Genomic DNA, 17,902 nt, shown 5'->3' on the forward strand with positions numbered 1-17,902 from the left:
GACAGCATAGTTGAGAGAGAGTTAGGATTTGTCAGCCTACAGATGGTAAATGAGAAGAGATGAGGGTCGCTGAAGAACCCTGGGGAACACTAATGTTTAAAGGTCTCCTGTGAAGAGGGCCCAGCATAGAATGAAGGGAAATAATCAGACAAGAACCAAGAGATTCTGGTGTCAGAGAATTCAGAGTTTTGGGAAGAAAGGAGGAGTTAACAGTGTGAGATGTAGCAGAAGGATTATGTGAAATGAGGAATGAAAAGTGCCCTTTGGATTTGGTGATTAGGAGGTCACGGGGATCTTTTTCAGGCCATGTTGGTGAAGAGGTGGTGAGGGGAAAGATTGCAATGGACCGACGAGTGGATAGACGAGAAGGAAGTAGAGAGAAGTGTTGACACAAGGAATTTGGCTGTTCAGATCAAGTAGGGAGCGAGAGAGAATGGTAGCCGAAGGGAAATACAGGGTGGAAGGAGAGGGGTGTTTTTCTGTTTTGTTCCTTAAGCTGGAGACAGACTTAAGCATGGTTCTAAGGAGCCATGGTGAAGCACAGTTTGAAAACAGGGGAAAGAAAAGGAAGCCTGATGGAATAAAGTCCCTAAATTGACAGGAGGGTGTTAGCTTAAGAAACAGATTGAGGGACTCTTTGGAACAGGATAGTGTCACATCTTTCTTTGAGACTAGAAGGATAGAAGTGAAGAGGTAGACACATTCTACCAAGGGCCTGTGATTTCTCTTTGAAGGAAAAGGTGAGGATGAGTCCTGTAAGGGAGGCAGGACAGAGTTGGGAGGAAGGCACAGGATTGAGGATAGCATTGAAGGACGAGTTGGGTTGGGTGGCGTATGTAGTACCAATGTACCCAACTGTGCAGTTTTCTCTATTTGAGGTCCAATGGGATCTCATTGGGAACCAGGTGTAAAGGTTGTCATCCTAGTTGGGGTTTTGAGGTGGAAGCAGGGAAAAGTGAAGAGGGCCAGGGAGTTGAGAATGATGTTTATGAAGTTGCTTGAATACAGGGCCCAGGCTGGGTTGAGAAAGGACAGTGAGGAGACTGCTGGTAGACTTGGAGAGAGCAGAGGTTGAAGGCCTGGCAGTCTTAATAAGGTCAGGAGCAGCAGGAGAAGGAGGATGGAAAGAACCTAAAGCGATAAGATTGTATGTAATCAGTGGGATGTGGCCATTTAAATTGCAAAGGTGAAGTATAGCAGTTCCCCTTTATCTGCAGGGGATACATTCCAAGATCCCCAATGGATAACTGAAACCGTAGACAGAACTGAACCCTATATATACTATTTTTTTCTGTGCATACACATATATACCTTTTCACTTAAAGGAAGCACTGTACAGCCTCTCTTGGCCATGTCCGAATTGCCAGCATCACTACTCTCGCACTTTGGGGCCATTATTAAATAAAATAAGGGTTACTCGAACCAAGCACTGTGATACTGTGACAATTGATCTGATAACCAAGACAGCTACTAAGTGACTCACGGGAGGGAGTATATGTAGCATGGAGACACTGGACAAAGGGATGATTCACGTCCTGGGCGGGATGGAGCAAGATGGTGCCCATATTTCATCACTCTACTCAGAATGGCACGCAATTTTAAAACTTCAGAATAATTTATTTCTGGAATATTCCATTTAATATTTTCGGGCCATGATTGATCATGAGTAACTTTAACCATGGAAAGTAAAACCACGGACAAGGGGAATACTGTAGTTCCAGGCAGAGCCAAGGGCCAGCATGTAGCCAGCAGGCAGGTGAGTGGAATAGAGCAAGTTTCTAGAGATGAGGGTTAAGGAACCAGAGAATTGAATGAATCATCTAGAGTAGGTCTGCAAACATTTTCTGTAAAGGGCCAGCTAGAGAGTTTTTTAAGCTTTGTGGGCCATATGGTTGTCACAGCTACTCAGCTCTGCTCTTGTAGTGTGAAAGCAGCCATAGATAATATGAAAATAAATGAGCATGGCTGTGTTCCAATAAAACTTTATTTATAAAAATAGCTGATGGGCTAAATTTGGCCTACAGGTTATATATAGTTTGCCAATCTCTGATCTACAGCTTGGTGTTCAAAATATGGTCCAGAGACCAGCATTAGCATCACCAGGGCACTTGGTAGAAATGCAGAATCTCAGGCCCCACCCCAGGCCTACTGCATTTTAACAAAATCCCTGGGTGTTTTGTATGCACCCTAAATTTGAGAAGCACTTTGTTAAAGAGACACTGAAGGCTGTCAGGATGACGATAGGAAGCCAGTGAACCAGTTGCCAAAATCTTTAGTGAACGGGAACAAGCTGGTGTTTGATGTTGAGGAAGAAGGATGTGACCAGATGGCACAGGCTTCAGACAGAAGAGGTAGGGAAGGAAAGTTGTAGAGCAGTGGTCTGTCCTGGGAGAACGCTGGCCCACTTCCCACTCTGTGGTGCAGGGGCTACCCAGTCTCTTCCTCTCTTTGTACTCCCTTCTCCCATGCCACTTTGGGAGTGAGGTCTCCAATTGCTCCCTTTCTCCAGGTGGGAGGAGTGTACTCTTATGACTGCAGTTTTGGCCACGTGCCCAATGTGGAATTGATGAAGTTCATCGCAATGGCAACATTTGGCTCCTACCTGTCCACTTGTCCCGAGCCCGAGCCAGGCAACCTGGGTCTGACCGTCTACCACCGGGCATTTCTCCTCTACTCCTTCCTGCGCAGTGGGGAAGCCTTGAACCCTGAATATTATTGTGGTGAGAGGCAGACTGGGGTGGTTGTGGGAACTGGGCAGTGTAGAATGGGCTAGGGTTTGGGTCCCTGGGGGGACTGCAAGTATAACGGGCTGACACTCTGGCACTGTTCTGTCCCCATGATTTCAGTGTGGCCCCTTCCCCTGTGTCTCTGTCAGCTAACAGGTAACCATGTCCCCTCCCCCACCCTCACTAGGCTCTCAGCACCGCCTGTTTAACGAGCACTTGGTCTCCGCCAGCAGCAACCCTGCCTTGGCTCTGCGACGGAAGAAGCACACGGAGAAGGAGGTGCCAGCCGACTTGGTCAGCACCGTGTCTGTGCGGCTTCGAGAGGGCTACAGCGTCCGAGAGGTCACGCTGGCCAAAGGTAAGGGTCACTAGGCTCTGCTGTATCCCACAGGTCTCTCAGACTTTGCGTGTGGACACACGCAGTGGAACAAAGCAGAGGACACACACGCAAGTGTCACAGTGAAAGATTCTCCTTGTCATTTGAAACAAGCAGGTTCTGAGTTGCCTTCAGGGCTTAGCTTTCTTAGCGGTTCGCTGCTCGATTCCATCTCCTTTTGCCCAAAGTGAGTTCCCTGAGGGTGCTGTTGGGGTCCTGAACTACTTGGCTTTGTTTCAGATTACTGCAAAATTCTGTTTGTGTCAGTTGGCAGGCTGTGGGCCTGAAATCTATGGAACCATGCTTGGAACCTTTGGCCAGGCTAGAGTTCCATGAGGTAGGTGGGGGATTCGGATAGGACTCAGTCCCAGGCCCGGAGTCCTCTGCCTGTTTCCCTAACTAGCCCTCCTGCTTCCCCTGAAGGAGGGTCCCAGCTGGAGGTGAAGCTGGTGCTGCTGTGGAAACACAACATGCGTATCGAATATGTGGCTGTGGCACCCTGGCCCCTGGAGCCGGAGGGCCCTCGAGGAACACGGGTGGAAGTGACGATGGAAGGTGGCTATGACATCCTGCACGATGTGTCCTGTGCACTAAGGCAACCCATTCGCTCGTTGTATCGTACACACGTTATCCGGCGGTTCTGGAACACATTGCAGAGGTGAGTGAGGTCACCGCTCAGTCAGTGATGCCCCATTTATTGTGTGGAGGGACAGATGTGCGAAGCTGGGAGCTGGAGAGAGTCACTCTGAGGACCAGGCTTATGTCCAGGGTCTCCTGTCCCCTTGGGGCTTGTACCCACCAGAGTCAGGTGTGGCTCAGGGTTTGGCTCTGTCCCACAGCATTAACCAGACGGACCAGATGCTAGCCCACCTTCAGTCCTTCTCTTCAGTCCCAGAACATTTCACGCTTCCGGATAGCACCAAGAGCGGAGTGCCACTCTTCTACATCCCTCCTGGCTCCACCACCCCGGTGAGTGGCTCTGACGCTCCTTATCCGCATTCCATGCCCACCCGGACTTGGACTGACATGGCACTGGAGCCCAGAACCACCACCTTTTTCCTTCCCACTCAAGTCTGAGGCACCTAAATTAGAACTCTTGAGCTCTGAGAGCAATTCCCCGCCCTCCTTCCAAGCCCCCAGGGGAAGAGAAGGATCTGTAGAGAGAGGCTGTGGCTGTGCTCAGCAGACCACAGGGGTCAGAGGTAAAGACTTGCAGGATGTCTAGGTGGTATCCCAGCCTCCTGCAAGACCCCTCACCCCCTCTCCCCTGGCATACTCTGGCCGCCACCCTCTCCACACCTTCACCCATTTCCCACCACTGCCAACCACCGTGAACTGTGCACTTCCTGAAAACCATAGCTTCCTTTGTCCTGTGCTTTCTTCACACTTGGCGCCCGCCTGTCAGCCTAGCATTGCCAGGCAGGGAGCTTATGCTAATGAGCAGGGACCTCATCTGAGGTCCTGCCATCCCTCTGCAGCTTAACTTCTACAGTCAGTGATAGAAGCATGGCAAGTCCCATCTTTTGCCTGGATTCAGCTTTAAAAGGCTACACCGTCTGTTCCTGGGCTCATTTACCCTAATCTAGCTTTAGTATTGGCGGCAGCTTTTGCCTCTGTCCCAGGCTGGGCTGTGAGTTCCTTTAGCTTTAAACCCCTGCCATCTCTGACCCCGATCCCTGTGGTTCTGTGTGCTGTTGGAGGTGATACCCTGGTTCTCCACAAATGCTCCTGTACCTCCTGTCCCCAGGTGCTCTCTCTTCAGCACAGTGGGTCTGACTCATCCCATGCCCAGTTTGCTGCCTACTGGAAGCCAGTGCTGTCCATGGATGCGAATTCATGGCAGCGTTGGCTACACATGCATCGCCTCGTGCTAATCCTGGAACACGACACGTGGGTATCCTTCTCGGGCCCCAGTTGTGATGGAGGAGCAGGGGTGAGGTGGCAGGGGGTGGTAGGGAAGGGGAGCAGCAGATGAGCCCTTACCAACCTTGGCCAAGAAAACCTGTGACCCTTCCCTAGTCTTCCTGCTCATTCATCCCCATATCCTCAGACAGGGCCTAGATGAGAGGTAGCAATCTGTTCTATACCCCCAAGATTGGGGCTGGGAGGTCTGACCTCAACGTGCACCCCTCTTCCCAGACCGATCCCCAAGCACTTGCACACCCCGGGTAGCAATGGGCGCTACAGCACTGTCCAGTGCAGGATCTCACACTCCTCGCTGACCTCTCTGCTTCGGGACTGGAGCAGCTTCGTGCTAGTGGAGGGCTATTCCTATGTGAAGCTGCTGTCCAGGTGGGTGAAGTGGTGTCCCCTCACTCCTTTCCTGCCACCGCATCCCATGTCTCCTCCTCTAACCTCAGACCTCGTCCCTACTTGCTCCTAAACTCACTGACTTGCAACCTAGGCCCGCGCACTGACTCCCATTTCTCCTCAGTGCTCCAAACCAGCCCCCCTCCTCCTTCTACATGGTCCGCATCATCTCCAAGGCCCCGTGCATGGTTCTTCGCCTGGGTTTCCCCATTGGCACGCCAGCACAGGCTCGGCACAAGGTGAGCTGGGCCCTGACTGACTCCTAGCCCAGGGAGCCTGGAGTATAGATGGGCTCCTTCCTCCCCAAACCCACAGGGCCAGGGCCAGTAGAGAGAGGAGCTCCCAGATTAAGAAACCTTGTATGGGGGCCCGTTCTTCCAGATCTGTAGGAGATAGTAGTAGAGGGATCTGATCACATTTTCCCCTCAGATTGTGTCGGACTTGCGGGAAGAGATTCTGCGGCTGCGTTTCCCCCACCGAGTACAAAGCAAGGAGCTAACACCCAAAGTGAAACGAAAAGGGCTAGGGGGTGTTGGTGGGGGCAACTCTCCCTCCAAGTCCCCCCCCATGTTGGGGCCACAACAGGCCCTGTCTGACCGGCCCTGCCTTGTGGTCCTACATAAGCCATTGGACAAGCTACTCATCAGGTGGGTACAGAGGGTGGGGTTGGGGCCAGGAGCACGTGGGAGGCCTGTGGCTTAGCTGGGTTTGAGTAGCAATCAACTGGGAGTCGCCCCTGTTTCCCAGGTATGAGAAGCTACCCCTGGACTACCGGGCACCTTTCTTGCTTACACTGGAGCCACCAGGGCCACTGCCCTTGGTGTCAGGCCGCTCAGCCTCTTCTAGCCTGGCGTCGCTGTCTCGCTACCTCTACCATCAACGCTGGCTCTGGAGTGTCCCATCAGGACTGGCCCCCGCACTGCCACTCAGCGCTATTGCCCAGCTGCTCTCCATCCTTACTGAGTATGTCCCCTGAGCCCGCCGGGCAACCTGGGGCAGGAAGAGAACTAGTGTAGATTCTGGGTTTGGACACTGGCAGAAAGCCCAAGCCAGACATGGCCCCTCTCTAAGCCCCAGTCTCTGTGCTGCTGTAGTTATGCAAAGTGTCCAGAACACAGCAGCACATGCCACCACCGTCCCCTCCTCCTCTTCCTTACTCATTTTGGCCTCTGGTCCTAATTGGACCTGTTATACCTGAGGGACCAATAGTCTGAGCAGGGCCATCAGGGCACAGGTCTGCCTGGATGGCTGCTGGAAGGTGGGTACAGAAGTGGCGTGGAGGGCAAGGGTGTGTGCTCTGAGTGTCTCTCCCCCACCTCATTCTGCCCCTCTCCCACCTTTATGGGGCTTCAGAGTCCGACTTTCTGAAGGGTTCCACTTCGCCTGCAGCGGGGAAGGAATCATCAACATGGTACTGGAACTTCCAATTCAGGTAAGTGCCATCCCTCGTGACACCTCCTACCAAGGTCCATCATCCCAGGCACACTTGCCTCTGAGGTGGGTGGGGACTATTGGAAACTGCCTCACAGGGTCCCTGTGGCCACAGGAACCGAGGCCTGAGGCCCGTCCCAGGACGGTGTGGCGAGGGGACTAAAGCTCTGAGGGCCAGAGCTGGGCAGGGCCAGGTCTCCTTCTGGGCTGGGGTTGCCCAGGATCTCCTGCTCTCCCCTCAGAACGAGCCTCCAGGGCAGGCTGCCGTGGAAGAGAGGCACACGTGCGTTGTGCAGTATGTCCTCTTCCCCCCACACTCCACCTCCACCAAGGACAGGTGAGCTCTGGCCCCTCTCGGACAGCCATCTCTCTGCATGTTCACCCTTCTCCCTGCTTGTCCCCTGAAGTTTTGTCTCCCATACCCGAGGGAGTCGCGGGGGCGGTGTTTTCAGATGCTTCAGGCAGGCACAGGTCTAGAAAGGCCACGTGCAGCTTGTGGCTGTCCTTGGTGTCCACTGCCTTCCTGCTTCCTTGGACTGAGTCCTGCCATGAGGTTGTGGATTGGACTCTCCTCTCTCCCAGGCTCAGGGCCATTCCTCCTTTAGCTTCTCAACAGATGATGACAACGACGTGGAGGTGGAGGCCCTGGAGGGAGACTCGGAGCTCAATCTGGTCACCGAGGTGTGGGTGGAGCCACAGTATGGGCGCGTAGGACCCGGCCCCGAGAGCTGGAAGCACCTCCAGGACTTGACATACTCTGAGATCCCTCGAGCTGTGAGTGACCTCAGAAGTCCCCCACCCCTTACCAGGCTGGGTGCCATCCCTTGGGGAGTACCACAGCCAGTGGGCTGCCGGATCCCTCTGAATGTCTGGCTGTGTGGGCTTCCTTGAGAGCCAGAGGCCAGCGTCTCGGCTCGGAAGGGCTGACCTTTGACTTCTGCTTTTCCTCCCTTAGCTTCACCCTCGGGATGCTGCCTGCATAGGCTCCCTGCTGAGCTTTGAATACCTGATACAGCTGTGCCAAAGCAAAGAATGGGGTCCCCTGTCCCCGGAACCGAGGGTCTCTGATGGTCAGTGGGGAAATGTTCCCTGGGATGGAGCAGGCGAGTGGGGGGTGAGAAGGCAGCCACAGACCGAAAAGTGGTTTCCTGTCTTCCTTCCCTCTCTCCTAGGATTAGACCGGCGAGGAGACACCTGTGTCCATGAGATCCCTTTCCATTTTGACCTAATGGGACTGTTGCCTCAGTGCCAGCAGCTCCAGATGTTCTTCCTTCTGCTTTCCAGAGGTGGGTGAACTTTGTACCCACTTGCCCCACAGCTAGAGGGCCAGTGAGCCCAGGCATATTAGAGCGCCAAGAGCAGATGAGTCAGCTCACCAGCAAAGGAGTGATGGGGGTGGAAGAGGCTTGCCGGCTGAAGGAGGGAGGGGCTGTGCGGTCAGGGCTGAGCCAGGCACTGGGCAGCAGGAGGCTCTCGGTGCTGAGCGGAGTGTGTGTCGGGCAGAGCCAGAGGGCGCCCCTCTCGCCGAGGGGCCCTGTCCCGCCAACGACATGGTGCTGTGCCTGCTGCACAGCTGCCTGGGGCAGGAGCTGAGTGACCGGGAGATCCCGCTGAGCACAGCCGACCAGGCCACCTTCTTGAGTGAGGTGCTGCGGCGGACCTACCACAGTCCAGGTGAGCGCCCCACCTCTTTTCCTAACACCAGATTCTAGCCCAGCCCCTTTTCACCCCCTCCCCACAGGGTGGTTTCTGTCTTTGGGTTTTGGTCTCCCCCTCTCTTCACCTCAGAGCCCTGCCTCTCTGCTGGCCCTGCCCTCTTCCACCCATCTCTACCCCCATTGTAGGTCCAGAGAGGCCACCAGAGGAGGTCCATGGGATCCTGAAGGATCAGTCAGTCAGCACTCAGGCGACTGGAGACTCGGCTCTTCCTACCTTGGTCAGCACTGATTCATCTCCTTGAGTCCGTTTTCATACTGACCTCCTTCCATCATCACATACTCATACCCCAGCTTTTTCCATCACGGGATGCTAAAGGCCATCTGCCAAAGACAGAATACTGTTGTTTCCTTTTGCTCTGGATCTTGCAAACTATATACCCTCTAGGGTGGAGGAAGGGAGCAGGGGTTGGATGGTCCTTTATAGATTGATTGCTCTAATTGTGCTTCTCTCTTACAGAGTGCAGGCCCTCCTGAAACTCTCAAGCCTCTCATCTCGGGCCAGCCCATTCAGTGGCGCTGCTATGCGAGGCTTATGACCCCCCAGCATGTGTTTCTGACTTTCCTCCCCGCCACCTTCTCAGGTACCAACCACAGACCTTCTTCATTAGTCCTTCAGATACGCACCCCTGAGCTCCCTCACTGGGTCACCAGGCAGCTCTGATTTATGTCTTTCTTTTTCTCTTCAGATGTCCAGCATCTGGCTGTCTATGGCCTGGAGGGACCCTCTCAAGAGGGACCCTCTCAAGAGGGGACAAAGCCTAAGTTTGGAGATTGGAGTGGGGCCTCCAGCCAGAAAGATCTGGGAGGAACTGGGGTCAGGGCTACAAAGACCCAGGTCCCCATCCTCAGTGTCACCCCAGCCGGTGGTAAGGCTGCTGATTCTTTTTTTTTTTTTTTTAATTTTATTAGGGAATATTGGGGAACAATGTGTTTCTCCAGGGCCCAATCAGCTCCAAGTCGTTGTCCTTCAGTCTTGTTGTGGAGGGCACAGCTCAGCTCCAAGTCGAGTCGCCGCTTTTAATCTTTAGTTGCAGAGGGCGTAGCCCACCATCCCATGTGGGAATTGAACCGGCACCCTTGTTGAGAGATCGTGTTCTAACCAACTGAGCCATCCAGCCGCCCCAAAACTTCTGACTCTTAGTTACATAGAAGCGGGAATGAGAACCTGTAGAGGGCCTGAAGATCATGTGACACCTCTTCCCACAGACAGTGCCCAGAATCCTGGAGAGCTGAGCCCACCCTTCCGTCAGGACTTACAGGCTTACACTGGGCGTCAGGCTCCACAGACAGAGGGTGCAGATGGGCCCCGAACCCGGTGTCCTGTCTTCATCTACAGCTGTGCCCTGGAAGCGCTGAGGGAGCAAATGGTTGGCATACAGCCTCCTCAGGCGCCCCGAGACCTCATCTTCCAGTGAGTTCCCTCATTGTTGACCCAGGGTCCCCCAGCGAGGGCTCAGGTACACACTTGGGTGTGGACAGACAGGTTGATGGTCAATGGCAGGAACTCAGCTGCGTAGCCGTGTCCTGCCAGCTCCTTGCTGGGCTTCCTTCAGCAAATCAGCTGAGCTTGCTGGGCCGTGAATACATTCAGTGGGGACCTGTGGACAATCCACTGGATTGTGGGTGGATGTTGAGTGAGGTGTCACAGGGAAGGTGGCCAAGCTCCCTCATTCCTAGGACTCAGTTCCTCGACCAGCCCTCCCCCTCCTCAGCCTGGAGGGAGCCCAGGTCCAAGGAGGCAGCCAACCATTGTGCCTTGCTGCAGGAGCACGCTCAGCGATGCTACGTCCGTGGTGAGCGGGGGGCCACAGGGAGGAGACATGGGGACCCTGGGGACTGGGAATGGGGAGGCCGTGCCAGAGCTTGACCCTTGTGGCCCTTTCCACTTCTGTCAGGCCTGTTCCGGAGTTTGCAGCAAGCACAGAGCGTGACCTCCCAGGACTTGCTGATGGCGGTGGATGCCTGTGAGGAGCTACTGCAAGAAGTAGACATCACCCCTTTTCTCCTCGCACTGTGTGGACACATTCGGGGTTTGCCTCACGCACCCCCAAGCCCGGGTCCTCTCAGCCCTGGGCCCTTCAGCAGCAGCATTGAGGAGGGCCCCGAGCCTCGGGAACGAGCTGTCCTGGCTTCCGAGTCCAGGTTAGGATTGTCCCGGAATAACGCAGAAGGGGGCACACAGAGTCCACATAAACGGGGGTCGTCTGACCCCAGGGAAGGGCCCTGCAAGGTAGCATCCGAGCACCAGAGAGGGCAGTAGTGCTTTGTGGCTGGCTTCCTGCCTCCTGCCCCGACTTCTTTCTCTCATTTGGCATGGGGAGCTGTCTCCCTCCTGGCTTTCCCCGTCTCTTCTGTTCTGCTATGAAGTATTGTGCTGGGTTGGCGTAGGGAGTTGCCGTTTGCCATCAGTGAAAGTAGAAGCTTGTTCTGAGGACATTCATGTAATAGGAGTGATCCCCCGAACTAATATGTGAGGCAAAAACTGTACTTTTGCCCACTGCAGAGTCCCCAGCTCACCTGAGGGCCCAGCATGTCCCTGCTGCGGGAGGGAGGGAGGAAAGCAAGCAGGCAGACAGCTGTGTGTCTGGTGTCTGCAGTATGTGGCGTTGGGGAAACAGAAGAGGCAGAGATTTGAGTGCTGATGATGCCCAGATCCAAACTCCAGCCCAGTTTCCTCTCTGGAGCTCTAAATCCCCCACCTTTCATGTCTCCCAAATGAATGCATTTTCTTCCCACCCAGTCTTGTTTCTCCACCTGTGTTCCCCATCCACGGTGAATGATACCCTCCACCCAGTGGTCCAAGTCAGAAAACTGGGAGTCAACCTTACTCCTTCCTCTGTTTCACAAAAATGTTCTGCCTTAAGAAACACGGAGGTTCGAGCCCAAGTGGGTGGATTGGTTCTCCTTGCCTCTTCCACTGTCCTAAGCACCCTTCCTAGAGACAAAGACAGACAGGTGTGTGCTGCTCCCAGTTGGGGAGCAGGCTCCTCTAGGACTTAGTGGTTTGTAACACTTCAACACCCCCACTCCCCAACAACTCAGCATAGAGACCGAAGACCTAAGCGAACCTGAGTTTCAAAGCACCCGTGTCCCTGGCAACCCGGACCCTGGCCTGGAGATCTCTCTGACAGACGTCTGCCAGCTCAGAGGAGAGGCACATGATGTCCTTCATAGCCTCATCCAGGTAAGAAGCTTGGTGAGGGTGTAAGGGGGTAGAGTCCTGCCTGCACAGGGGGGCAATATTCTCTCCTGGGTTGAGGGTATGTAGAGATGTCTATTCTAGGGTAGCAGTGTTCTGAGGAGTGAGTGACGTAGCCTCCTTCTAACCCCCAAACAGGAGAAGTTTCTGGAAATCAGTGGTCTCCACTTCCGCACAGTGCCCTCCAATCCCCACTACTTCTTCTATTGCCCTCCATCCAGCAGGCGAGAGGTGAGCGGCTTTTATCCTTTCCTCCCTCCTTCCCCCAACCTGTAGCCCTAGAGGTCCCTCTTGGCCCACCTGGATCCTCTTGACTCTTGGTTCCCTGAGGCTTGGATGTGGCTCTTGTCCTGCCTTGAATCAAGCTGTCTCTTTTTTTTTTGCCCAGGATGAGGGCCCCCGGGACACAATAGACAGAAAAGTCAGTGACCTGGAGTTTTCAGAGGCTGAGCTCATGGGAGAAGAAGGTGTGTGGGCAAGTGGCTAGAGGTGGAGAAGGCTGCTTCAAGCCAGGATTCAGGAGCCTTTACTGCCCACCTCTCCCACTGACCACGCCACATGTGTCTAGGAGACACATCTGCCTGCTGTGTGGTCACTGAGAGTGACCCAGAGCTGGAGGTGGAATACCGAGAGAGCCGTGAGCCAGACATGGGGCCTGCGGGCCTGGACTCTGCCTCGCTGTCAGACGCAGACACGGTGAACCCTGACGAAGACTCCTTCAGTGTCCTCGGGGGCGATTCCCCTACGGGACCTGAGAGCCTCGTGCATGACCTGCCGCCGCTCTTCCTGCACCTCACGTGCTCTGTGCGGCTGCGTGGGCAGCACAGCTCAGTACCTGTGTGCAGCCTGCCCACCTGCCTGGGTGAGTTTGGGGGTGCCCAGGGGAGGGCCACAGGGCCCAGTACAGCCTGCCTGCCTGCCTACCTGTCTGGGGGTGGGGGAGAGTCTATGTGTGTAACTCTTTAGCACTGAGAACTTGGAATCTATGCTTGTCCCGGGGCCTCCAGCAACCCCTAACTTTTCCCCTGTCCCAGGCCAGGTGCTTTCTAGTCTGGAGGGCCCCCCCATTGGGGGCCGAGTGCCCCTGAGGGACCTCAGTGTCACTTTGGATGTCTTTGTGCTGACCTTGCCGCTGGAAGTGGAGCTCCCCCCAACCTCGGACCCTCAGCACCACCGGTGTGGCAGCAAGTTTGGTGGGGGGACCTGGGGCCTTTTTGGGGTAGGGGGACCATTAAGGAATCTAGGGGCACTTTGGGACTAAGGGCACCTGAAGTATTCTAAGAAAGGAGTGCTGAGGAGGTCTTAGCAGGAGGTTAGCTGACCTTTGCTTCTACTCTATTCAGGTCAACATCTGAGAGCAGTGCTTCATTCCCAAGATCTCCAGGGCAACCATCATCTTTAAGGTCGGATGATGGCCTGGGGCCCCCACTGCCACCCCCGGAAGAAGATAGGTATTTTCTTTTCTCCCTGTCAGAGTTCCTTGCCCCACCTCAGTTTTATTTTCTGGAAACCAGTGTCTAAACCTTTCTTCCAATTAGGCACCCAGGATTGTCCAGTTTGGCCACACCCCACAGACTGGCTATCGAGACCACCATGAGTGAGGTAAGGGCCTGCCCTACCCCAATCTGAGTGACAGCCCCTCAACACTGTACCTGATACCCTTTCCATCATATCAGTGAGGTACGGCGGCACCCCCTTTATTCTGAGATCGAAGTGAGACCTGTGAGGCCGAGTCTGTGAGGCCTACTATTTTCTAGTATCTTCTAGTCTAGCAGGGAGGTGATGCCCCAGTCAGCAATGGAAGTGCCCTTTGCCACTTCCTGGATTGCCCTCTGACTGTAGATCCGCTGGCTGCTGGAGGACGAGATGGTGGGGGCACTCCGAAGAGGGGGCATCCCCCAGAGCCCTGCCCTGCACCGTGCGGCCGCCCACATCCACAGCTCTCCTGGACGCTCCACGTGCCTTCGCCAAACTCTGCCACTGAGTTTTGTGTTTGGGCCAGAGCGTTCCCTCACACAGTTCAAGGAGGTATGCTTCTCTTAGAATACTTCCTGGGCCTCTTGGGGCTATCCTTCCCTGGACTCCAGATACAGAACTGGAAGGCCCTCTCTTGGTTTGGGTCCCTAAAATTATCCTCCTGCCCAGCTCTTCAGCACATTGTCCCTCACGCCATGCCTGGCAGCCCAGCTAAGTGGGAAGAGACCCAGTTCCCAGACCTGCCACTGGCCCGTTGAACCTTAGGCAAGTCACAGAACCTTACCAAACCTCAGCAGTGGGGATGCTGGGGTCTGCTTTATGAGGTAGTTGATAGGGCCTGATGAGGGAGTATGGGGTCCCACAAATAAGGAGAGCTGCTCCTGCCTAAATTGTGACCTTGGCTCCTGCTCCCCAGGAGTTCCGCCGGCTTCACCTCCCTGGCCATGTACTTCTGGAGGACCCTGACAGTGGCTTCTTCTTTGTGGCAGTTGGCCAACAGCCGGATGGGTCCCATGAGGTACCCCCTTCAGCGGCCTGGGCTTGGCACAGTCATGAGGACAGGGCTGAAGCCACCGAAGGGGAGGTGAGTCTTTCCTGGGCTGACCTGGAAATGGCAGGGGTGGTGGTGGGTGTGTGGGGCCTGTACTCAGTCGTGACTTCCTCCCTTCAGGCCCTGACAGCCAGCCCCCAAGCCCCTGGCTCCCCAGAGGATTCTGAGGGCCCCTCCCTCATCAGTCTTCCCAGCCTGCCACCAGGAGGTAAGAGAGGACTTGGGCAGCAAGGTCTGGGGCCAAGACCCGGGACTTGTACATCCCTGGCCCTGCTTCCATTTTTGGAGGGTGGTCCTAAGTGGGAATGAGAGAAACTCCAGGCATTTATTTCTCTTCTCTTCCCAGGAAGCCAGCCTGGGCCCAGCCGGGGACTAAGCCTCATGTCCAGTCAAGGCAGTGTGGACTCAGACCACCTAGGTAAATTGGGGCAAGGGGTGAAGGACTCTGAGCTGATGGGAAGTGTACTTAGTACTGCACAGCGAAAGGCCTGGGCAGGGGGCATCCGAAGGGACTAACCTGGAGGAGCCCATTGACCCTGATGCACTTGGAGGCTCAGATGAACCTAAGGACGGAGTTGAACTTCAGCACATTTGACACAGGTTATGATGGTGGCAGCAGTGGCTCAGACAGTGAAGGTCCCAATGAGACCCTGGGTGAGAAGGCCCCCTTCACATTGCGGACCCCGCCTGGGCCGGCACCTCCACAGCCCTCGCTCCCAGGCCTCCCTAGACCCTGCCTGCCTGACTTCTGGCTCATCGTACGGATCCTGCAGGATCGTGTGGAAGTGTGTGCACACGCACGGTACGTAGAAGCCAGGGCCCTGCATCCCGACTGATGTTAGCTTAGCTTCCCTTGTTCCACAACACCCTTCTTGAATGTTATTAAAAAGTAGAACATGGGACTGAAGGTTTGGGTTGGGGTCTGACTTGTATTCTAAGGTTGGGGGCTCCTGAACACTTCCCACTGGTTGTAGCAAGGCATGTCACTCTACTAACCTAAAGGACTTAAAAAGCTGATGGGGCTTTTGGTGTCTAGCTGAGCGTTAAGGACATCTGCAGTTCAGTGCCGCTTCAGAAGCTGATATATAAAAATAAGGAATAATGGGCACTATTTAATAAATACTTACGTATAGGTGGCAGGCACTTATACCTGGATCAGCTCATGTAATCGATATAACTGCCCTACAAAGTATTATTATCCTTATGGGATGAATGAGGAAACTCAGGCACAGGTAAGGTAAGTACTTTGCCGAGGTCACAGTTAGAAAGTAGCAAAGCCGGGGTTCATACCCAGGCATCTGGTTAAATAGTGCTCTATCTCAGGGGTGGGGTGGGGTTGAGAGAAGGGAAGACCACCAGTCTGATAAGAAGATCTGAGAATAAAAAGGTGAACTGCATGATGGAAGCCTCAGTGCAGTGCCCACATGGAGGCTGGAGAGCCAAGCATGGAGCCTAGGCTTCCAGAATTGCTACTGAGAATTTCTTCTTTCCCACTTCCCATCGTATTTACTCCCCTTTGTCTAGTCCTACTTCCTTTCCATGCTTCCTCCTGGCTACCGCTCTCATGACCTCCTCCAACTCCCTCCCCACTGCAGTTCTGTATCTGATCTATTCCTCCTTCCTAGGAGCCTGATTCGAGAGGACGGGGGGCCAGGCGCTGAGTGTCGCCATCTGCAACAGCTCCTGGTGCGGCGAGTTGGGGAGATCTGCAGGGAGGTCAACCAGGTAAGGGACAGCAGGGCAGGGCTGTCTAGGCATGGGGCACAGTCCAGATGAGGAAGGAGTTTCTAGGAACTCTACATTTCCATCCTCTACATTTTCTTTGACCCTGAAGTTACTGGGATGCTATTATTTGTCACTCCCCACAAACTAGGGAATTCTCCCTAACCCACCCCCAGCACTGTGGGTTCTTCTCATACCTTCCCAGGAACTATGAGGTGTTCCCTCTCATTGCACTGTGCTGGCATTAGGTATATAATGGTGAACGAGACAGAGGGAAACCCTGACTCTGGAGCTTGTGTCGAGTGCAGGAGATAGACATTAAACAACTAAATCACGCAAATTATTTTGATTTCAATTGTGAAGACTTCTACAGAGGAAAAGTAGAGACTGCTGTGAGAGCATATAACAGGATCTGACCACCTGAAGTGTCAGGGAGAGCTTCTTAGAAGAAGTGATTTTTAAGCTGAGACCTGAAGGATGGTGAGCAGATTCTGGCAAAGAGGAGAGACGAGAGTTCCTAAGTGGTTCACCGCTCAGAGCCCTGAGCCCAGTGACTGTCAGACACGGTCTCTCAGACCTCCCAGTGATTACTGAGGCTCTTTTTGACCTCTGACCCCAGTGATAACGGGCATTCTCTCTGGCCTTTGATCGCCTCTCACCACCACCACCAATTTGTGAGGAAATATTCCAGGTCCCTGATACCTTGCTCCTCCTTCTCCCAGCGGCTGCTCCTTCAGGACCTTCACGACACTCACGTGTGTAATTCTCTCCTCGTGGCCGAGAGTGAAGAAGATCTGTGGCGCAGCGAGACCCCCTTCCACTCCCGTCAGCGGGCACCACTGCCCAGTGATGGTGAGGTCCCACCCAGCAGCCTCCCTCACCAAGGGGGTGCTGTTGCCCTTTCTTTTATCAAAGACTCTGGTGAGAAGCTGGGGGGAGAGTCACCATTACTTTGTCATCAGTGGCAAGTAATACAGGGAAAGCAAAGAGGAGAGGACACAAAAGGATCATTGGATTTGGCTGTTTCAACTTCATCAGTGACTTTAGTGAACGTACTTTCAGTGGAGAGATGGAAATGCACGTCAGAGGAAATTAAAAAGTAAAAGGATGTTAGATAGGTGGGGCAGAGCAAAGCTGCTCTTTCTAGTGGCTTGGCAGTGAAGGGAGAGACAAAAATAGATATGGCAGGAACTAAAGGAAATGGAGGGCAAGGCAGGAATTGTAAAATAAGGTAAGACTTGAGCACATTTGTGTTCCACATCGAAAGATCCAGTAGAGAGGGAGAGGTTGAAGAATATAGGAGACGTCATGGAAGGGGCACCAGCTGTGACCGTCTTCCTTAGCTCATGCCTCTGCCTGGCCCAGCCTTGTTTTCCAAAGTGACCATCTTTCCTCTGCAGGGTGATAGACAGGCCCGAAGGGGAGCTGGGTGGACGAGTAGGCCAGTTCATAGGTGAGAGAAGACCAGAGGGGAACCTGATGCCCACTAGGAGGATTTGCCATGTGATTGGCTGTCTCTTCAGACAGGCAGGCAGAGGACCCCGTTGGGATTTCTGAGATTTCTGGTCATGGTTAGGAAACATGGTGATCTCCTCGAGATGGTAATTAAAGTCCCCACACTTCTGCTCCCTTCTCTCACCCCGGATGACCTCTTACCCCAACTCATAGAGGAAAGCCAAATCATGCCATTCCTTTGCAGTTCTCCCTTCTGGTTTAAAAGTAAAATCAGACCACTCCTTAATTTTAACATTCTCAGCAAGTCTGTAGGTGAACGTTCCTGACAGCTCCAAACAGTGCCTCTCTCAGCACATCCAGGGATGTATTCCATATCAAAGCAGAAGTCCCATAATTAGTGGGCTTCTGGGGTTTTGATGGCATCTTCTGCAAATTGAG

General features: G+C 54.0%; 1 protein-coding gene across 3 annotated transcripts in view; it reads left to right on the forward strand.

Moving 5' to 3' along the window:
* The window catches only part of SZT2 (SZT2 subunit of KICSTOR complex), a 49,418-nt gene that overhangs the window by 16,573 nt on the left and 14,943 nt on the right, over positions 1 to 17,902 (forward strand). For 2 of the 3 annotated variants that reach the window (XM_033114390.1, XM_033114391.1), the window contains 35 exons: positions 2,510 to 2,720; positions 2,914 to 3,084; positions 3,526 to 3,760; positions 3,942 to 4,071; positions 4,850 to 4,992; positions 5,242 to 5,394; positions 5,537 to 5,651; positions 5,842 to 6,059; positions 6,160 to 6,375; positions 6,766 to 6,844; positions 7,086 to 7,180; positions 7,449 to 7,617; positions 7,799 to 7,913; positions 8,016 to 8,129; positions 8,347 to 8,517; positions 8,688 to 8,779; positions 9,019 to 9,142; positions 9,248 to 9,427; positions 9,768 to 9,972; positions 10,239 to 10,354; positions 10,457 to 10,703; positions 11,604 to 11,745; positions 11,899 to 11,991; positions 12,149 to 12,227; positions 12,329 to 12,622; positions 12,795 to 12,936; positions 13,104 to 13,211; positions 13,299 to 13,362; positions 13,603 to 13,788; positions 14,153 to 14,320; positions 14,408 to 14,495; positions 14,634 to 14,705; positions 14,888 to 15,089; positions 15,913 to 16,012; positions 16,732 to 16,861. In XM_033114390.1, coding sequence (XP_032970281.1) covers positions 2,510 to 2,720; positions 2,914 to 3,084; positions 3,526 to 3,760; positions 3,942 to 4,071; positions 4,850 to 4,992; positions 5,242 to 5,394; positions 5,537 to 5,651; positions 5,842 to 6,059; positions 6,160 to 6,375; positions 6,766 to 6,844; positions 7,086 to 7,180; positions 7,449 to 7,617; positions 7,799 to 7,913; positions 8,016 to 8,129; positions 8,347 to 8,517; positions 8,688 to 8,779; positions 9,019 to 9,142; positions 9,248 to 9,427; positions 9,768 to 9,972; positions 10,239 to 10,354; positions 10,457 to 10,703; positions 11,604 to 11,745; positions 11,899 to 11,991; positions 12,149 to 12,227; positions 12,329 to 12,622; positions 12,795 to 12,936; positions 13,104 to 13,211; positions 13,299 to 13,362; positions 13,603 to 13,788; positions 14,153 to 14,320; positions 14,408 to 14,495; positions 14,634 to 14,705; positions 14,888 to 15,089; positions 15,913 to 16,012; positions 16,732 to 16,861 — 5,167 coding nt within the window. Of the gene's footprint in view, positions 1 to 2,509; positions 2,721 to 2,913; positions 3,085 to 3,369; positions 3,440 to 3,525; positions 3,761 to 3,941; positions 4,072 to 4,849; positions 4,993 to 5,241; positions 5,395 to 5,536; positions 5,652 to 5,841; positions 6,060 to 6,159; positions 6,376 to 6,765; positions 6,845 to 7,085; positions 7,181 to 7,448; positions 7,618 to 7,798; positions 7,914 to 8,015; positions 8,130 to 8,346; positions 8,518 to 8,687; positions 8,780 to 9,018; positions 9,143 to 9,247; positions 9,428 to 9,767; positions 9,973 to 10,238; positions 10,355 to 10,456; positions 10,704 to 11,603; positions 11,746 to 11,898; positions 11,992 to 12,148; positions 12,228 to 12,328; positions 12,623 to 12,794; positions 12,937 to 13,103; positions 13,212 to 13,298; positions 13,363 to 13,602; positions 13,789 to 14,152; positions 14,321 to 14,407; positions 14,496 to 14,633; positions 14,706 to 14,887; positions 15,090 to 15,912; positions 16,013 to 16,731; positions 16,862 to 17,902 lie in introns of those variants that run through there. The other variant, XM_033114392.1, reaches the window with a different exon arrangement.

Source organism: Rhinolophus ferrumequinum, chromosome 9 (genome assembly GCF_004115265.2).
Source record: "Rhinolophus ferrumequinum isolate MPI-CBG mRhiFer1 chromosome 9, mRhiFer1_v1.p, whole genome shotgun sequence".
Taxonomy (NCBI): Eukaryota; Metazoa; Chordata; class Mammalia; order Chiroptera; family Rhinolophidae; genus Rhinolophus; species Rhinolophus ferrumequinum.